General features: G+C 45.5%; 1 protein-coding gene across 1 annotated transcript in view; it reads right to left on the bottom strand.

Annotated features, from left to right (window-relative positions):
* Positions 1-22079, bottom strand: part of LOC119374357 (eukaryotic initiation factor 4A-III) — an 89706-nt gene that overhangs the window by 6518 nt on the left and 61109 nt on the right. Inside the window, exon 9 of the mRNA XM_037644439.2 lies at positions 17104-17211. Coding sequence (XP_037500367.2) covers positions 17104-17211 — 108 coding nt within the window. The remainder of the gene's footprint in view (positions 1-17103; positions 17212-22079) is intronic.

Here is a 22079-nt window from a genome sequence, read left to right as displayed (position 1 = left end):
CGCTTGGGTTGTCGCCGCCTAATAGAACAACAGTACACGCTCGCTGTCAGTGCATCATTTCTCGGTGCCCATGCCACTCCACGCCAGCGAGATACTTTCATTTCTACAAAGCGATGCGCACGGCGGTGGCGAACTTGCAAGCGGGAACATGGCGCACTTGTACCGCCGTCAATTCGCACAGTTTATGCCACACGCGCATTCTGAGCAGACAGCTGCAGATAACAGTGATAAAGTTGTCGGCAATAAGTCATAATGGCAAGTTCATCGCCGACCGCCACTTCGACTTCGCTCTTTTCTTATGCTGATCCATGAAGGCATTGCCGCAATCACGCTGAAGTCGTAATCATTGGTCGATTGGTCTCTGTTGTTACCGTAAAGACTGAAGACCTTTTGCGGCGCGTTGTGGCGTCAACGAGTTGAGAGGCGCAGTGAACTTTTATGCGGCGAAAAGTTATCACAGTTATCACTTATTGCATTCATGCCTTCTTGTGTACCAAGGCATTGTTTGGTTCATCGTACGCGATCAGAGGCACAGAGAAGAGTGTCAGAAAAGGATTCCATGCGAAAGCTGACCGCAAGGCTTCATGCTGCCTCCGATTTCTTTCGTAACTGCCATTCTGCCACTGAAGAAACGCCTAGAAAGTGAGTGACCTCGGTTGCAATGCCCGAAATTTGCATGAAATGCTCGCTGATCTAGAATACCTTCGTCGCGAGTAAACTGGAGTGGGGCACGCATGAGCGCGTGCCTCACTCCAGTTTAGGAAAATCATAAGTGCCCCGAAATATGCTCGTTATTCGCCTGGTGCGCCACCGATGGCGGCGCTGCAAATGGCGCTTTGGTGACGCAAAGGCGGGGATTCGGTTTTGTCGTCTGCTAGGCTGTGGCTAGAACAGCAGCATTTTCATTATAGTTCACTCACGTCGCATAGCGTTCCTCAACTACTAGCTGCATTTTCTTGTAATGATAGTTCTTTAGATGGCTGCTAGCATTACAGGAGGTTAAGAAACGTTAACATTTAACGATCTTCTACATACGCAGAGCCATCGCGGTCAGGATCATGCCACCGAGTTCACAGCACCACTCATTGGGCAGGATGGTGTTGATATAGCTTACATGAAAGCGCGAACATCCCGCCAAGCGAGTTAAAGAGAGTCTGCGCTGCTTTGGAAGCGAAGCGCGTTCAATTTTACGGCTTATTCGCAAAAGTTAGCGTCATGTAAACAGACTTGAATGAAAGTTCACACTCCACTACCAATTGTAGTCACGTACAAGGAACGTTTGCCGACAAAATAAAATTGATAACTTCATTGACCAGTGGGTTTTTGCGGACAACTACGCCTGGCGACAACTTTCTGTGGCAGCACAGCCAAAGCTACGTGGGCGTGTCTGCACATGTGTTCTTACGCCAAGTAGTCCGTTCGCGGCCGATTTCGATTTTGGTTTCGCAAGCGCATACAACATGTGAGTCTTCATACGAGTAGCCAAGTAGTCCGTTCGCGGCCGATTTCGATTTTGGTTTCGCAAGCGCATACAACATGTGAGTCTTCATACGAGTATTCATGGCTCATGGTGTTATTTGGGAATCTATGCAGATATAATTTATTCAGAGATATAATCGAAATCTACCACATGACTTGATATTAGTGATGCAGAACTATCGATGGCACTATCGATACTATCGATAGCCGAGTCACTATCGAACTATCGATAATAAAGAATACTATCAATAGCGCAATCGATAGTAAAAAATTCGATGGCGTGCTACCGATAGTATAAAACCAACAGCACGAACTCATTGCAGAATAAACTTGGTTCCCCGCGCACGCGGTACATAGAGCCGGAGGAGCAGGCTGAAAGGCAAGAAAGTTGACATGCTTGAGTTCTTCACCAAAGTGCTTTGCTGACACATGGTCATAAAGTTACTCTTCAGCTCTAGCGGAAAGGAAGCCGTTACATGTGGTGGAACTGCGCGGCTTCAAATTTGTGTTGCATTTTATGATTTCAGAATAAAAAATTATGAAGAACTAACTTTGTTAATTGTAAGGTGTAACTGGTAGCTTTTGGATATGACTTTCTTGATGGACATATTCTGCCCTTTTCACTACGGCAATCACTTATTTTTCTCGCCAAAAATTGTTCATAAATTAAGCGAAGCTGATAGTACGCTATCGAAAATATTTTTACAATATGGCTGGCCAGCAACAGCATAATTATTCACACCACTATCGATAGTATTGTCGTGTTGTGACGGTAAAGAATGCTGCAACAAGACTGGGAAATATGGAGCTCTTTATATGGGCGATCTTGTGACCAGAAAATCAAAACTCAAAATACAAGCGATACAGGCTGCGCGCTGAGAGCGGCGAGAACAGTCGTCGGCCGTCGAGTAATCTGATTACCGGTGGAAAGCGTCGTCTTTTATAGATCAGTCATCGAACCTTACAGCGTTATCGCTGGTGCTCGCGTAAGCTCTCGAATAAACTTGACTATTCGCGTCCGGCGCGTAACCTTAACAGAATGATGTCAAACAATCGTGAAGCTTTTCAAACATTACGGCGTGGCCTGCGTCAAACGTTGCTAACAGTTTTTCCGGGTGAAACCCGAATACATCAAAACAAAGCAATAAGCAAGCGTGGCAGTAATATCGCTAGTAATATTTACCATGGTACTACCGAGTGCACTATCGATAGTTTGTTGATAGTAGTACTATCGATAGTTTGTCTGCACTATCGATAGTTCCAAAAAAACTATCGATACTATCGATAGTCAATTTACCGATAGTTCTGCATCACTACTTGATATACTTAAGGATGCAGCACAGATACCTGGAATCATTGCTCAGCTCTTCTGCAAATCAAATAATATAACGCTGTGCTAGCGGTTCAAATCCACGTGCAAAGCGAGCACCATTTGGTATTGTTTACATTCTTTTTTGGGAAAGTGATAGAATATTTTGTATTGCGAAGGAATGCAGGAATCAGCTTTATTAAAGCGGGCACTTTTAATTTTCAAAGAAAAAAAAGCCACGGCCGAGAAGTAACTGCACAATTAAATATCTTACGCAAAGGTAACAAACCATTTTCTGAATTTCGGTGCACACAGGGCCGACATCGTTGTTTTCCTACATTCAGAGACACAATAACTTTCTGGAGACGCTCACGTTAATTTGTCAGGCAGCAGCTATCTTGGCCACGGCCGGTCAGGAGCAGGCGTCTCACGTTTGCGATTACAAGCGGGTGAAATGCACTCCTTACTCCCGTGGTCAAGAATGTTTTTGCACATTGAAAATAACGCTGTCAGTTGCATAATAGACGTGAACACGTCTGTTGCCGAGGCAAAACTGTGCACGGGTGATTTTGTCACCGTAAATCGCTCTCATTGCAAAGCGCCAAAACACCTCCCGCCGTAGATGCCGACGGGCACGGTGTTAGACGCAATCTTTGGCACGATTGTATCAGTAATAGTAGGTAACCGAAATACCGACCATGTATGCAACGCAATTTATGAAATAGGCCACTTATTTTACGTACTGGTTCCAATCGCAGTTTTGCTTTCAAGCGGCTCTTCTTGCTGAAGCCTTGCAGGTCGCCGTCGTCACTGTCAAGGAAGCTATCGCAATGAGAGACCCACTTGCGATGGTGGTATCACTTGCACACTTCTTTCTCGGTGATAGTATGGGCAAATCAACAAAATAATTTGCAACGCAACGCTGTCTTTGTTTCTTTCTGGTCGATGAACACAGATCACCTAATGAACATGCGCTCATGCTCACTTGCAAGCTTTTATGTGCACCTGTTGCAGCCGAGCAACGCCATTGTTGTTTAGTGGGGAAGGAAAACGTGAAATGGACACCAGAAAACCTGAAAACTCAAAAGAGCAAAAATCGCAAATACTTTACGGGATAACCATTCTTGCTTTCAATGCAAGCAATCTTGAACGTAATACCTATTTCTTTTCTTTTTATGTTTTCTTTTATGCTATGTATTCTACAAAAGCTAGCATTCGTGGACTACATACAGAAGTGCACTAAAAAAGTGCGTGGTTCAGTTGCGTAGCCTTGGATGTGCTGCCACAGAAAGCTGTCACCAGGTATAGCGTAGATTGGGCGAGTTGGATGCACATTAAAGCTTGTTACACGTACTATCGGCCCCGGATGAAACGCCAGTAGTGATGCACATGGTACAGTTCGCACCCGTACGATTAGAGATAGATACGCTCTTGCGGTTCGCCTCTCGTGAACCCGAGTCATGCTTTCGATTGTACAGTGCTGCCTAATCGGGTGTGCATGCGTGTCGATGGTGATGACAGGACGGTGCGCATTACACAGTTCCTAATGCTTGGGGAATGTGCTTCGCTGTTCATGTTTCATTTGTGACCGATAATACAGCTTGGTAAACAGCAGGAAAAATCGGCGAATATGTCCAAGAAGAGGAGAAAGAGAGCTCTTTCCCACCACTCTTTTGGCCCCTTTGGCTGGTTATTGCTATTCTTTACCGCTCTGTAACAAGATTGAATATTTTACGGTGACAGCTTTGGATTCCTGATCATACGCGAAAATTCACCGTCGGCATCCCTAGTCGGCAGCGTCAACACAAGTGATGCAAAAAATCATCACACGATGACGTCACCTTATGATGTCCTCATGACATCACAGGCCGGCAATATTTGTGACGTCATAATGTCATGTCTCATGACGTCATCACATGACATCGTCGGTTCGCATTGCAAAACTAGGCAATAAGTAAAAAGCTTGCAATGCCTCCATGATCGGTGAGTCGATCACGGAGGCAATGCAAAACTAGGCGATAAGTAAAAAGCTTGCAATGCCTCCAATCCTAGAGGCAGTGCAAACCACGTTACGTCCAAAAAGCATTCTGAAGGATGCGGGGAACATCGACTGAACACCGATGAACAAAAAGAAGATGGATTTTGCCTTCGTGTCATCTTAAGCAAATGCACAAGGGACTCTGCGAGTCTTTTTAGTACAGTTACCGCATCACGCCCTATGAGGAGTCAACCGTTGAGAGTGATCTACACTATTTTATTGCAAATACATCTTACTACAACTGTTGATGCGAACGCTTTGTATTTATCTACGTTAGTATGATTACACTAATTCTGTTCAGCATACTTTCAAATGATTGGGAACGAGTCAGCAAATGTTGACCTATTAATGTATGGGTTAAAATATGCTTCATAAAAAAAAAACACTACGCACAACCTACAAATTATTTCGTACCACCGTCGTGCACCCCCTTTTGACACGTGCTGTAAACATTTTTTATTTCTTGTTTAATCTTCAAGTACTTACGACGCGCTTACACGGCAGCTGCTGAAAGCTTAGATTTAATCAAAGGTTGTTGCCTGTAACGACCATTTAATTTATTTGAATGACACCACACGTCGCTTGCTATACGCTTAAAACTCTGAACAAAGGAAGTGAATAGAAGGAGCAGGCTTGGCAACCGAACAAGCACAGCACGCGGTGTATATTGCGCTTTAACGCAGACACAGTAGCCAAAGCCTGAACGCTGAAATCAGCGATCGAAAATGGGCCGGAAAGTCATTTTGAGTGCGCCACAGCCATAAGTCAGTAGCGAAAAGAAATCACTGCCATACATGCAGATGTACACATTGATGGCTAGCAGACGACACCAGGAGCAATAGACACTGAACGTGCTCCCAATGGCAACTCCGATCGATTTCGCTGGGCATTTCGCTTGGTCATTCAGTACCAATTGTTTTATGAACTTGCCCACTAATGTAATAACTCGAGCACGAGAGACTGGCCAGTAGCATTGAGCAGCATTCCCGTAGCGAACGCGCGCACGAAGAGCGGTACCAGAGTCCCCTTTCTGACGTCACACGCGAGAGGGCGTTACTCAAAGATCTCAAGGCGAATAACCAAGAGATATCTGGGATCGTTATAAGTGGGTTCGACTGTAGTAGCAGGATTTGACTTTCGGTAGAATGCAAGTGATAACCTGTAAAATACGTTACGTTTTAAAGCTTAATATACTTAGAGCTTATAAGCCAGTGTAACGAGCTTTTAAACTTTAAAAATGATGAATCGATGTGAGGGTTATTCATTTAACCTTAAAGGGCCCCTGACAGCAAAATTTTTGTTGGTGACTCTTTTACTGTAATTTGTAGCTTTGTGTCTGGTAGTCCCTAAGTTAAATCGTAAATGCCATAGCGTATCGTATAACTAATTCTAGCGTAGTTAATTGTGACCATTTTAGCGTCACTTCAAAACGCCCGCCTAAAAACCACAAGAAACTAGCGCCCCATGCGGGGGAGCGTATGTGCACTCAAGCTGTGGTGACGTTGAAAGCGCGGTTTTCAAATCGGGGCCCTGCGCGCCGTAGAGATTGAAAGTATGTGGGTGCCTCGGTATGGGTTAAACCTGTTAAGCGCACGAAAACTACCTGGAGAGCAGCCTGATAAAGCGAGAGGGGTGCGGAACAATAGGCCTCGCCGTGCACCCCGCAAACCTTCTGTGACGTCCACAATACTTGCTTTACTCGTGGAACGTCACACGGGGCCTCTATCTACGTCATACCAGGATGTCGCGAGGTGCAGCCAACTCAAATGAGCACTCACGCTTACTTTTAAAACCAAATTAATATATCTTAAAGGCAATGTTCGTCACTAATAATCAGTCAGATGTATCCCCATATACAGGAAAGTCAAAGAACAAAAGCATCTCGAGGTTTCAGTTTTGTGTCAGGGGTCCTTTAAAGTGGGGCTTCATGGCAGTGCAGATTTTTCCTGGAAAGGTGTATTCACGGTATAGCACCCCTCCACAGCAGTGAAACCACTTTTACAGGAGGGTTACATGCGATTAATGTACACCTGTTTGTTCATTTTGAATCGGTGTGTCGGAACGGAACGAAAACCAAAAAAAGAAAAACGATATTTTTGACCGAACGAAAATGTAACCGAAACTTTATCTATTATTTCGTTCCGGAGTGAAACCGAAAATTTTAAAATTGTTTTTCGGTTCACGAGAAAACTTGGCAATCTGGAACAACTGAGATCATACAACGTGAGCAATTATGCATATCTCAAGGTAGAGTATTAGCGCGTACCTCAGGCAGGAATTCCAAAGCAAAGATACGATGAAATTGTGCGAGAAACGAAAACAGTGGCAACCAGAGACGTTTATATTAACGCAAGTGGACTTTTGCGCACCTGTCACGCAGGCCAGCATGGAGAGGGCATTGTGGGCGCTGAAGTTAGTTATAGGAAAAGCTGTTATGAGATCATAACAGCCGATTTTGGCGCCATAGTTGTCCGCCGCCGCAGGTGTCCGTAACCATTATCGCGTGAAGTAAGAAAAAATGAAATGAGAAACAAATTGCTAGGATTGAATGGGATTTTAACCCGCACCCTCTGCCTGGCAGTCGAGTATTCCACCACAGTGCCACGCTGGTGCTTGTAACTCCTTCACAAAAAAATACTCCATACTCTATGCAGGCATCATGTTGGGCAAGGAATCGTGTTAAGGGGGGGAAGAGGGTTTTTAAAAATCATCAAGATTCCCTTTACCAAGTTTAATGAAACTGAATTATTCCAAATATGCAATTATTCTTCAAATATGTCCATTAGTTCCAAAGTTAATTAAAATTAATTAGCATTGTTTCCAGGAACAATGGAGCAAGAACTACTCATCGAAATCTTGCTTTAGGCACATAGCCGGATACTAGGAAACATAAGCTTCACAGGGGTAGGAATACTTTTTTGATGTGCAAACTATTAAGAATTAAGGGCGCTACCTCTTTCTCAAGTACAATGAACCAACAAGCCCGCATCGCCACCCTAGTTGAACAGAAAGCTTTGATATGCTGTATAATTCTTAATAGTTTGCACATCAAAAAAGTATTCCTACCCCTGTGAAGCTTATGTTTCCTAGTATCCGGCTATGTGCCTAAAGCAAGATTTCGATGAGTAGTTCTTGCTCCATTGTTCCCGGAAACAATGCTAATTAATTTTAATTAACTTTGGAACTAACGGACATATTTGAAGAATAATTGCATATTTGGAATCAGCAAAGAAAACTAAACAAGACTGTGCAGTTTCATTAAATTTGGTAAAGGGTATCTTGATGATTTCTAAAAACCCTCTTCCCCCCTTAACATATGTAATATAGCGTGGCAGAAAAGTGAAATAACAACCTGGCGTCCCAAAATGCGAATTGTGCAACAAGTTTTTCGTTGAATGCTTCCAACCCGTTACAAAGGGTTCAGCCATAATTCCTCATCGTCATCAGCCACAGCACAATGTGCACATGATGCCTGACAGATGTGTAGCTGGTACAGCTCAGACCACTTATAAAGTACAGTAGAACCCCACTGTTACGTTCCTCACTGCTGCGTTTTCCCGGCTGTTACGTCGTTTTCCGCCGGTTCCGGCATAGCTCCCATAGGATACAATGTATTGGGAACCCCGCTGTTACGTCGCGACTGTCGGACCGTTCGCGTATGATACATCGCGAAGTGCGCTCGGAGCCGACCGAGTGACTACTGAAGAGAGCGGCCATGGTGCATTTTCACGCAGTTTTTTCCTGGTTTGACCGTAACATTAGCCGCATTAGAGGCGCAAACAACAGGATCTTTCGATTGATGCAAACAAAAGCATCGCCTTCGAGATTCGTATTGCGAAGATGGTGTCTATGACGTAGTTGCTCGCGAAAGCAAGGCCTTTGAGATTGGCATTTACTACTGACAAAAGCATAGCCTTTGAGATTTGTATTGCACAAACATGGCGTCTATGACGTAATTGTCCGCGAAAGCAAGGCCTTCGAGATTGGCATTCACTTCTGCCATCGCGTTGGCATAGACTCACCATCATCATTATTTGTCGGAGCTGGTTGGAGCTCACATGGTCGTGCGCGCGGTTCGTGGTCGGTCTCACCGCGCTGGTCGTGATTGCGTGTGCTTAGTTCTTTCATGCCTACAGCTGCTGGTGTTAAAAAAAAATCACATACAGTCGATCCCGGATATATCGAACTCGAAGGGGACCGCTAAATAGTTCGATATATCGAGAATTCGAAATACAAAATATGCATATTTAAGGCTTAAATTAAAGCATTGAATGGCCTCGACACAGTTTTCGGAAATCGTAAAAAGCGCGAACATGATGATTCGCTCACATTTGCTCAAGAACAACGTGACAACTTCTTCTTTTGCAAGTTACCGCACTTTATTTTGTATGAAAATAGTCGGCAAACTTGTCTTACTGTTGCGCGCCGTGAATTCATCAAGTTATCGTCAATATCATTGAAGCTTTCCAAATCAGCAAATTCAGCACCTCCGACCACAACAGTGGTGATCGACGCTGGACGCCGATGCAAGCACTGTAGCGCGAAAAGGGTTTAGCGGTGGCAGCGGCGGCATTGGCATCTTCAAACTGCACGGGTCCATTTCCGCAGCACCGGCAACGTCAGCTATGATCTCAGCATCGATGCAAACAGCTACGTCATTATCTGCACCAATAGAGTCGCTCGCTGTGCTTCCGTCCGATATGTCGCAAAATTCACTGATGCACCGTACGCCGTAGTCAGCGGTGATGACGCACCCAAAGTCGTCACCTGGCACCATGCCTGGCACCAAGGCCCGCAAGGAAACTGTGCACGACGGTGCTCTACTTGACGTCGCTCCAAGCACCGCGCATCATTTTTATCGCTACGAGCGGGACAATGTTTAGTTTGACTCCCGAATGACGATTTATCAAGAACGAAGCGAGAAGTACACAAGTCCACATGAGGCAACGAAAACGCTGCACCAGGGTGCACTGCACAAAGAAACATTTCTCCACCGTTGACATGTTGGCGATAGCGATGCCACTTCCGGCTTTGTAGAAGGCAGCCGTTGCTTTGGCGAGAAATACGAAAAAAAGCGTAGCCTCGGAGATGTGCATTTTAAAACCGAAAACACCAAAAATACATCACGAGATTGCGGATCTCGAAGGCCATGCTTTTCGGGCCCGCATGCCATCATGCGCGAACAAACAAGGAAGGGAATGCAAACATTACTACGAGGCTTGCTGAGTCACTTCGCATTCTCATTTTGAAGAACACTATGCCCGCGCGTTAAAACCTGCGGATCGCGCATCAAATGTACCGGTGCAGTGACAAGCGCTGCGCAACGAACTAGGTCAACACAATGGTATAATACCGCCTTTTCGTCACCTGCGCACGACAAGGCATCGAAACTTGTTAGAACGTGGCCGAAAAATGATCAATATTTGGTAGGAAAAATGCACTTTCTGGGCTTCGGCGCGGCGCAGCGTTCGATATAGCGGATGTTTCGCTGTGCGGGAGTTCGATATATGTGCGCACCAGCCCCATACTTTTGCATGGGAAATTCAAGGGGATTTCTCAACTGTTCGATGTAGCCAATAATTCGATATATCCGAGTTCGATATATCCGGGATCGACTGTACGTTGATTACATTTCTGTGGGTGAGGCCGTACCCAGCTCCGCGTTTCTATCCGTCAACTAGACTGAGCGCGCCAATTTTCGTGCTGCTCGTACGCATTGAAATAAAATTCTGTACCACTAAATATTTTGTCGTTTTTCTCGTTTTTCGGCTCTTGCGTTTCCCGTCTCTTACGTTTATTTCCTACGGTCCCTTCAAAAACGTATCAGCGGGGTTCTACTGTAACCGCTTACAGTGCAGTACCGGCTATAATGAGGTTTTTTCTGACTCCCGTTTACCCTCCCCTAGAACTCCATGTATACGGATAGCGCTTATTGTGCAGTCCCCCGAGATGAAAGACCGGTTATAATGCGCCTGCCGGAACGTTCTCAGAGATGCGAGGGAGCGAGCGTGCTTCTCAGCGGAGATGTGCCGGCGAGGGAGAGAGCGGGGACGGCGTTACGAAGGAGGAGGAGACGCGGAACGAACGAACAAGGAGCAGGAGAAGAAAAACTCACGCCATCTCCCGCTAAATGGGACCATGCGGCAGCGTTTCAGCATGTTGAGCCCGCGTTTCAGAGGGGGAAGGGGAGAGGGGGAGTGAAGAGGGAAAATAGAGGGGAAAGGGCAAATGGAAAGGGGAAAGGAGGTGTGGGGAGAGGGTTTGCGCATGCGAAGTAAGGGCGGTCACGCCGCACACCGTCACCACCGGACTGGACTCTGCCATAAGATGCTTCACATCTAAAAGCGATGATGGTGGGAGGCAGCAGCCCGGCGCGGGTGCATGGTGTGAGGAGGGGGAGCCAGGAGGAGCGTTTGCGTGGCCGACGGAGAAGCCTTTGCCCGCTTCGGAGCTTCGGCCGCTTGACATGCGCACTCCGCTAACGTACGGGCGCCCGCATCCGCATCAAGAGCGCGTTACCGCTGTTTGTCTCCGTCGGGAAAATAGTTGCTTCGTCGTAGAGCGCAGATATCGTGCGTGCAACCTCAATTCCCCCACAAGTGACAATGCTTTGAGATGCGATTGAGCGTTCGCCTTTGCCACCAACAGGCGGACTCACAAGCTTGAAAGACTTTTTCAGGATAGCTGCCACGGCTGTTCTCCCAACCGCAAACCGAAACTTCGTTTCACGCGTGATGCCCTTGGTTTAGCTTGCGAGTGCAATCTCTTCTATGCCCGATCTCCGTGTTGTCTAGGGCAAGCTTCTCGCGATGTCATGCCAAGTTGCAACGCGCACGCTAGGCCTAACAAGCGCTAGCTGCCATGTTGGCGGCCGCGGACTACTGAAGTTGCGGTTCGGTGCCGAGTCAATGAAACATTTTGCAGCTGTTGCATTTAGAAGGGGTGACTTACATCTTTAACGAAAACGCGGGCATGCGTGTGAAACACTCGAGTGGTGGTTTGTGGTCGCCATCGTTTTCGACATCGCGCACGCGCAGAGTGTTACTGCGGCGACTTCCCGTGACGGCGCATTTTTTCCGCGTTCTTTATGTCGGCACCGCAGGCCTGCGGACGCTAACCGTTCAACGTTTTCAAATGCAAGCAGATGCAAACTTGCGCCCCAGTCGCATGCCTCGATAGTCGGAATCGCGCGCCTGCCTGTTGGTCATGTTTTGCACACGTGCAATCTTTCAAAAATGTTGTTTTGTTTATAGCGTGGTATCGCTTATAGTGCAGATATTCGCGACTCCGGCGACTTACGTTATAAGCGGTCTATGCTGTACCACGATTTTCCGAAGAATTACGAAAAATGGCATTTTGGGTGCTTCGCTACTTCAGAAAAATTATGATGATTTATGGCGTAGTGGGTACCTTGCATGTGTACTTGTATTAGTAGTTGCCTCAAGAGAGTCTACAAGGGGCTCTAGAAAGGCCGCTCTTCCAGCTTTCGCTGTGACTGTGCTGCGTGTTCCGCACAGGCATGGCGATTTTTTTATCAGAACAGCAGTCTCGCACAGCACAGCGTACACTCAATGACGTGCTGCTTCTGAGATTGTGTTCACTCTCTTGACACAAAGCATTGAGCTCGCAAAAAAAAAAAATCGTAATTGACTTTTGAGAAAATACACACTATGACTTTGAAGGGTATACTGGTTTGTGCTAGTTGGTAGGATTCGTGGTACAGTTCCTTCCACACCTCTGAGGAACATGGGAAGAACATGTTTTACCCCTGTCCCACTTTCTTAAAGGAGTACTGACACGATTTTGAAGTGCAGCAAAACAGACGTTTTTGGTTTCCTTGGCATGTAGTGTTAACGCTCTCCCCACACCGCATCCGGGAAAGACGTATAAATATTTAAGTTTGATTTTAAAGTTTTCATCTCCCAGCATCTGCAAGGCAGCTTCACCGCATGGAGAGCTCTATGACGTTTCAAGTCAGCTCACTTGGTTTGCGAAATGTGGGTTCTGCATGTAGCCTAAATCACAGAAATCGCTGTCGGAGGCACTGGACGACAGTTCACTCATCATGAACCACGTTCGACTGACAGCAAAGGACAGCAGGTGCATATTTCGTGGGTTGCAGTCTGCCCGTGACGTCACGGGCAGACTTGACACGTCACTATGAAGCCGCCCTCTCGAAACCGAAACCGAAACTGCTGGTTGAAAGAAGCGGTAATAAAAATATATGCAATGCATCCCCAGGCACCACGACACTCTTTTTAGGGTTCTCGACACCCGTGCTTTCATTTAGAGCAACAACCCGAAAAATTTTAAAATTCATGTCAGTACTCCTTTAAGAGGAGGGCAAGTAATTATATCACAAATATAATGTTTTTTTACGATTACGTTAACTTCAAATTTTCGCATAGGAAAAAACAAAAACGTTACGAACCGTTCCGGAACAATTTTTTTTTCCGTTCCGGAACAGAAATGGAACGCAACTTTTGCGGTGGTACGAAACTAAAACCAAAACGAAAAAAATATTCTTTTTTTTTGAATACTTCGATTCGAATTTACATTATTGCAAATTTCGAAGCAAGTTCGGATACTGTAATATTCGTTCAAATATCCGAACTGCTGGAATATTCGCACAAGCCTATATACCGTATAAACGCGTGTAAGGGCCGCACCCCGTTTTTTTGAAGTGCATATTCTAAAAAAAAAAAAAATCCGCGTAAGGGCCACACCCACACTTTCCTCAACCAATACGTATTCAAAATGTGCGCACGCGTAAGCTTCTAGGCGTAGTCGATAGATGGCACAAGGAAACACAACCATCATCATCGTCACCAGAGTATATATTTTTGGATTTTATTCGTGTTAAGATGTTCGTGAAGTGGGCTAAAAAATTTTAACTTTTTTATTAGTATTCATAGACCCGCCAACTAAAGGTTAAAGCAGGATTTTATCTTTAGCTTCTCACATCTCTATACAAACGCGCTATCGGCGCTATCCATATCAGCATTAGCATCACCAACTTTGGCATGGCGTTCGCGTTGTTCGGTTTGTGCAGTTCAGCCAGCCATTTGCTGTAGTTTTCTGCACTGTTCGATGACCTTCGTGCTAGCTTGTTTTCTACACAGCGTTCACATTTTGGCAAGATGGGCAAGTACCTGAATAGCTACACTGCTGGCTATAAGTTGAAGGTGATCGAGTATGCTCTCGAGCATGGAAAATGTGCCGCCGGCAGAAAATTCGACATTGACGAGAAGTGTGTTCTACGTTGGTGTGCTCAAAAAGAAGCCTTGCAAAACACCAACAGCACTAAGCGCGCTTTCCGAGGAGAGCAGTGCAAGTTTCCCGATTTCGAAGAAGACTTGCTCCGCTATGTGACTGTAGTGCGGAATGATGGTCTTGCACTCACAACGGACATGCTGCGTGTGAAGGGACTAGCCTTGGCGACTGTTCGGTGTCGACGGACATTGTGTCCCGAAGTTTTAAAGTCGCCGGGATATCTAACAGCATGGATGGCACGGAAGATGACTGCTTGTGGGGTGACGGCGCTTCGCAGCACACCGTCTCATCTCGGACTCCAAGTCTGAGGACTCGCCGAGTGACGACGATTGAGCACGTATGTCGCAAGAAATGTCGTATACTGCAATAAACGCTCTTCGTTCGCTAACTGGTGCGTTTTTCCTAAAAAAAAAAAATTTCGCGTGTATGGGCCGCACCCTGAAAATTGGCCCTCATTTCTTGAAAAAAAAGTGCGGCCCTTACACGCGTTTATACGGTACTATGAAATTTCCAGTAATATAAATTTGAATCGAAGAGAATTCGAAGACTGTAATATTCATTCGAATATTCAAACTGCTGGAATATTCGCACAAGCCTACTAATATGCAGTGCAATTCTAGTGCTGCGTTCAAAATTTGTCACTCTGCGTCATAATGGGAGCAATCACACAGGATGTGTTTTAAGCCTTCCTGAGTGTTACATGTGGTGTACATAGAAGAGAACGACAGTTTACTCTTGTACAACAACAGTCAGCCAAAGAAAAGTTACACACTTGGATGGTCACCTAAACATAGACAAGTCCCGCTACACAAAGCTATCCGCAGCTAGAAGTACCCGCCACAAATACTCTCATACCCGTGCCCCTCACAGATTTCACACAGATGCTTTCAAATTCTCGTTCTTCCTGCTTGCGATCAGAGAATGGAATAACCTGTCCCCCTCCATTACCACTAGCACATCCTTAGCCACTTTCTCAAAACTAGTAGAAGGCGACTTGACAGCCTTGGAAACTTAATATGGTGTTATGCGATCCTTTTTGTTATTTAAGTAAGAGTGCCAATGTGTTTGTACTTTGACAAATGTGCCTTATGTTTTCTTTTTTTTAAATTTCTTATTTTTTCTTGTTCTATTGACTTTATTGGCTATTGACTTTTTCTATTGGCCTTAGATTGTCCACCTGTTACAGAGTAAGCCACTTTCCACACACCTTTAGAGCTAAACTATTAAAAAAAAAGAAATATTATTTTCCCTCTTCTTCAGCGTCTAACAACATACTAATGGCCATAAATATATGGGGAGCAAACATACAAAAGTAAAAGTAGATATTTCTGACCTGAGAGACTACAGCATTTCACGTCTTACGTCGAAGCGTCACCAATGAAACGTGAGTGTACGCCACCATGGATAATCTATTCAGGTTTTCTAAACAGCGGATCAGAACACAAATTGTACTGCACCAAGCAATCTGGAGGCACATTTTTTCTGACACCTTCTTTGCAACTATGGCAGCTACAGTTATGTTTGAACGACCTGCATCCGAACTGCAGCACAATAGCAGTGATGCTGCTGCTAGACTAAAATGGTCGCATTTGACACATTGTAACTTGATTGGTAACAAATAATGCAATTATTTCTGACATGCCAAACATTCTTAGCTTTAACTATAGTAATCTGAAAAAAAAAAGAAAACTAAAATTTATTCAATATTATTTACTAGGCTTGTGCGAATATTCGAGCGTTTTGAATATTCGAACGAATATTACAGTGTGACCATTTGCCCATCCTTTCTGGTAAAATAAAGAATTTAGTAATGACCAGTGTGACGGAATTCACGATGTGTTCTGAGTGGAAAAAGTGATCATTAAAGTTTTCGAACTCAGTTTTCGAAGTAAGCATTGTAGGCAAGTACTCCGCCAGCAGTGCAAGTGCACAAATTGCCGAAACAACTGCCCATCGGAGGTTCGCATACATCGCGAATTTCATCAGACCGCCCTTTATTAATTTCTTTATTTTCCCAGAAAGAATGGGTAAATCATGACGCACTGACGTTGAGAGAAGCATGCGTCATGCTGCCCGCGTGTCACCACTGTCTTGCAGTGAAGCATGTCTTTTCCGCAAGCGCACATTTCAGCTGACCACTAGACCGCCGTTTGTTTAGATTTTTTCCTTGCGCTGGCAGCAGCGAGGCTGGGATGCTTCACTTGTCACTCATTAGTATCGCTACACTGCATTGCCTTGTGGCTCCCAAGGGCCATCATTTCTGCAGATTTGCGGCTAAATCGAGATTGGGGAATTGGCACATGGTACCCAAAGTTTTCGAATTAACCGAGCTGGTACTGACCGCCACTTCAAATCATCCACTCATATTTACATTGCAAAATACAGGGCCACAGAAATCCTTCTAATTATGAGGGATTTCGAAATAACAAGAGTGCGAATTAGCGAGGTTTTACTGTATTACCCTCACATCGATTCATCATTTTTCAAGTTTAGAAGCTTGTTATACCCAGGCTTATATGCTCTAAGTATAGTAAATTTTAAAACCTAACGTATTTTACAGGTTATCACTTGCATTCTACCGAAAGTCAAATCATGCTACTACTCAAAGTTGCTTCCACTTCCCTTTGAACCAAAAAGAATGGCATATGCATATGCCTTGTTTCAACTTTAAAAATATTGCGCTGGTTAGTTGGGTCATGACAGATATGTTCATTTATCTTTATAGTAAGTGATATAAACTCGAATTCGCTTTGACCAAATCGCTATTCGCACAAGCCTATTATTTACCATTCACTTTGACATTGCCTTGAACAAAAGAAAATGTGATATCAGCACAAGCCTCGTGCATTGTGAATAAACAAAAATACGGGTTCTGTTCTGTATGCAATGAAGAAACCATGAAAATGGCAGTTATTTGCTATATAATAAAATTTCACATGGTTTGTCGTAAATGAGCATTCAATTTTAGTGGACTTGAAATGTGTGAGAAAATTAGTGCGCATACCTGTGGATGTACAACTCTCGGTTGTTCGGCAGATCATAGTTGATGACAAGGGACACCTGCTGCACATCAATGCCACGTGCCCAAATATCTGTTGTGATGAGCACTCGGCTGAAAGGTGACAATGAAGCCGGCTTGAGTACACAACACAAAGGATTGCAAACTTTTTATGAATACAAGAAGAGACACTTGATCTGAGTTCACAAATACAGCATAACCTCGTTACAACGGATCTGCCTACAACAGATATTCGGATACTACAGACCAATTTGTGGCGTTATGCCAACCTCCCCATCTGTTCTATTGATTGAGCTTCATTTACAACGGATTCTGGTTCAACGGAGATTCGGATATAATTAACTTAAATGTGAGGCCAGCAAGGTGGTCAGGACCCCTTTACAATGGACTTTTCTACCACGGACAATCAAAATTCAATAACTTCCGACTTCAAACATTGCTTGGCATACTTTCGGGACAGGAACAGCGCGCCGGATATCGATGTATGGATTTAAGAACAAAAACTGCCGATATCCGGTCTGTCAATGATCAGTTATGCCTAGCCGCGGCAACAAAAAATGGCGTGCAGCATGCTTGGTCTTGCGTTTTGCAGTGATGCTACCAAGGACTTCCAATTTGGAGCACTTTGGAGCAGCTAATTACACATCCTGGAGTACAGTGAAGAAGGAAGTTGCATTTACATTCAAGCACCTGAATAATTATTATGGGGCTTTTATGAAGAGCTAAAATATTTCGATTCATTGCAAATCTCATGGAGAAAATCATCTAAGGAGCACTCCATATTTCACTCGATAATGCAAAAATAAGGGCGTCATGCGCTTGGGTGTTCTCAAATAACCTCTTCAGCGATTTTTTTAGAGACTAGGAAATAAACAGAATACTGGATAATGAAAATTGTTCTTTATGAAATAACACTCTAAATACATCTATGTGGTTATCAGCAAAAGTGGTAGACAAACACTGCGACATACAACTGTGGCTCAATGCTAAGGAGTCGCACTGTCGCTAATGCATTCCCCCAAGACGACTTAAAGGGCCCCTAAACCACACAGAGGTCGAAATTTAGTTGTGGTGGGGAAGTTGTGCACGAGTCTACAATGAACACATAGCCGTGAAAATTTTTCGAAACAGTGCCGTAATAGCGGAGTTAGGCGCGTTTGATGATTGAAATGCGGCTACCAATCCTTTCACTCTTTCCTTCGCTACCCTCTGCTCGTCGGCTGGTCTCCTCTCCCAAAGCCGCTTTGCCCTCCTCGTCGAACGCCCCTTCCAATCTCACGTGACATACCGTCATCGCTGACATGCTCTTCGAAACAGCATGCACTTCCGGTCGGTCGCCGTGACCGCGACTCCGTCAACTTCGTGCTTCTCGGCTAACCGCTGTTGTTGCCGTGCCAGCCCATGCTCCTACGAATCGTGCCGGTATGGACCCTGTGTTGCGCGCACGCCTTCAAAGGATCGCCAACATGGTAGAAAACCGGAGCTGAACTCCTGCAGCAGGCGTGGGTCGTAATCGTAGTCTTCGGCAGCAAAGTGGCGCCCACAAACACGTACAACACTGTTGTGCTTTGATTGTGCCGTAACTCCGATGCACTCAAGCCAGGCATTTCGCAAGGTGACATCACGAGGTAACATGTCGCGTCTTTTTGTTTTTCAAGTCGGCACTTTTGCAGCAAAGCACCGCACACCGATGCGTGAACGCCATCGCAAGACACTGTCGATTCAGTCCGCGCAGCTTATCAGACCGCTAGGCGTGACTGTGCTGGTACGCTAGCGATTTGGCAGTTGCATTAAGGCCCACTCATGCTTGCCGTGCTCAGGCTGCCATGCGCAAGTGATTTCGTTCGCGCACGTCAGCCGTTCTTTGCCGTTCGAAGAATAGGTCCGAGACCCATTTTCGCGCCGTCCTCCGGCTGCCGCAGAGTGACGTGGCCAATCAGCAAAGGAGGAGCCACATCGGCGTGCCGCGTCGTCTGCTTTCGGCTGTCCCCGTCATCTGCGTCTGCCACGGGACGCTTTGAGCTGCTTGCTTCTTGCTCCGCAGTTTTCATGCTAGCAGTGCGGATGTCTTCCGTGTCGTTGCCAGGCATGGTTGTAGCATCCAATGAAATGTTTTAGTCTGGCTGGTATTAAAAAAAGCGTCACGTAAAACCAAATTACGTGTCACCCAAGCTGGTGCCTGGTCAAGTGGCGCCAGCTATGGAGGATTAGGAACTAACAAACACGTAATCTATGTCCTCCGAGCATTTGGAAGCGCCCATCTCGACTTGCTAAGCCTACAGCATCGATTATTTGAGTATGGCTCTCATCATCAATAAGTCATGTGGAAGGGAGTAGAATGTACGGCTATCAGCATTGACGTAGAGGATCTTTTCTACTCCCTTCCACATGGCTTATTGATGCAACGCGTGAAGGAATGCATTATGGATGATAACGATGAAGTGGAATTCAGGAATACTTGTGGAACCACGGTAGAGGCCTTTTTGGAGTTGTTAAGCTTCTACCTAAGTAACACCGTGGTGGGTTTTAAGGATAAGGTCTTCGTGCAAAAGACAGGTGTGTGCATAGGGCCACGAGTTGTCCCCATGCTTAGTAACAAATTTTTGAGCAAGGTTGACAGGGACTTGCTGAAAGGTTTGCAGGACATAACCATAAAAGTTTTTCAGTATGTCGACGATTTTTTGGTTTTGACGAGAAGTGCACATACCGAATCGTATGCGGATGTGGTACTCCGGGCTTTTAACGACAGGGGCGGTGAATTGAACTTCACCTGTGAGATGCCGGTTGACAACACCTTACAATTCCTCGACTTATCACTGCATTTTTCTTCACAGCGCGTCTGCTGGATGTACGCACCCCGGTCTACGAAACTGCTTTTGAGCTACCGTTCCTTCCACTCTAAGCTAGTGAAGGACGGGATTGCTACGTCATGTCTGAAATCCGCTGTCAACAGATCGTGCACGCATTTCGCTCTTCGCAGTTTTCAGGAGCAGGTGGATCGTCTAAAGAACGCAGCCTTTCCTATATCGGCGATACAAATCACCTGCCAGCGGCTCATCAAACAGATAAAAGGTATTGATGCACGCAGCCAGAACACAAATCAAAATGATAAAATGGCTGTTATGCCATACGTACACTCACTCTCACATCGGCTTAAGAAGACAGCCCAGCGATTTCGGCTGAACGTGGTTTTCTCTGCTAGTAACATGCTAGGCAGACTATGTTCAATGGTTGGCAATAGGCTTGACAACGTCGGGACGCGCGGTTGCTCCATTAACCACGAAATCAGGTTCGTGTCGTGCAGGGCCAACGTCGTCTATTGTATCCCTCTGTCATGTGGTCGTGTCTACGTCGGCCAGACAGGCCGACGTACACGACATACGTCTAAGAACATACATCTAAGAGAGCATCAGTCTTCTTTGCAGGGGAGACCCCCAACGCACTTGGCCATGCACTGCGCTGAGTGCCGGTGCGAAGCGCAATTCCCCGCGATGGAGATCTTGTTTAAACACCACGATCGCACGACACGAGAACTTGCTGAAGCTTTTCATATTAACACGAGGGCATCTACGCGTGTTAGTCATCCTTCTTTAGCCATATCGGAGAGGGAAGTGATACTACTCAAGGAAAGGGGGTAGCCTGTTGGGGGGAGTGGGGGGGTTGAAGGAGGTGTGTTTTTGTTCTGGTTTTTGCCTTTTGCCTTGCCCACAATGCGCATGATTTAGATATATTTTCTGTTCAAGCAATAAAGCTTTCAGTTGTGAGTAAGTGCTTGTGGTGTTCACTTTCTTGTCTTCGTCTTTTTTTGCGCTACTATTACGCCATTATGAATCAGTACCAACTAGCTCGCCTTTCCGTTTTGCTTCATGCATAAGGCCCCTAGCTTTCCGCGATTCCGCGAAAAATCACGGAATTGACGTCTTTTCGCGGAAAAGTGAAAAAAAAAAATGTAGATTCCGCGAAAAATAACTGAATTTACGTTTTTTTTCTCGCGGAAATGCAAAAAAAAACAACAAAAAAACGTTACAGGCCACGCTTTTGTGAACTACCGAGGAACACTGTTTCTCCAAAGCTTCTGAAAGGTGTCGCTACACGCCGTTAAAACGACAGATAAAAGTAGAAGGTGACGGGATTCTCAAACAAGCCTCGACTCGAATTTCGTCCTTCACTTGGCCGAGTTGAGCATAGCGCCGCTGCTCGACTGAAAATGACGCCGCGCTTCTCAAGAATTGCTGCAGATTATCGCTAATATGTGGTTGCTTTTTTCTGCCGAGAAACGGCGTTCCGATCGACTTTCTCCTAATAATTCAGTTTATCGGGATGTGTGACGTACTCGCAACCACGCTCGTTACGTACTCGATGGCAACGCGGAGGTAATATTTTTGTACTCTCTTTACGAAAAAGAAAAAAAGTTTGCGCTAGATATGAGCAAATCAATGCGCTAGTGTATTTTATTAAGTCATGGAAAAATGGTTCATTTGCTCTATCGTCTTTAACTAGCGAGAGAAATTGAAGCCGCCAGTGGCCGCCACCAATCACAAGGCTTAACGGTAGCCGTACGTAGCCGTAGGGCCGTAGCCGCCTATCCATCCAACGCACTTGCTGTTTGCGACTCCACGTGCACGTGTTCCCGTTTGCTTTGGTTCGAGATCGATGCGCAAATCGAGATGGCACCTTCAGGATCTCATTTAAGTAAAAAGACAGCCAAGGAACGCGCTCGAGAATACAAGCACGCTGACTTTTACGAAGATGGAGGTGTGCTTTTTTGCCGGACTTGCGTGAGAGCAGTTGACCATCGCTGCAAGTCAACTATTGACGAGCACATCGGGAGCAACCGTCATCGTAAGAATGCCGGAACAAGGGACTCCTCTAAGCGAAAAAGTGGCGAAGAACAATCAGAAGACAGAGCTGGGGGTTCAGGAACGCCGAAAAAGCAAAGTCGACTGCAAACGCTGGAATCC

This window comes from Rhipicephalus sanguineus, chromosome 11 (assembly GCF_013339695.2).
Source record: "Rhipicephalus sanguineus isolate Rsan-2018 chromosome 11, BIME_Rsan_1.4, whole genome shotgun sequence".
Lineage (NCBI taxonomy): Eukaryota > Metazoa > Arthropoda > Arachnida > Ixodida > Ixodidae > Rhipicephalus > Rhipicephalus sanguineus.
Note: the sequence above shows the minus strand (reverse complement) of the source record. Positions and strands in the feature narration are given on the sequence as shown.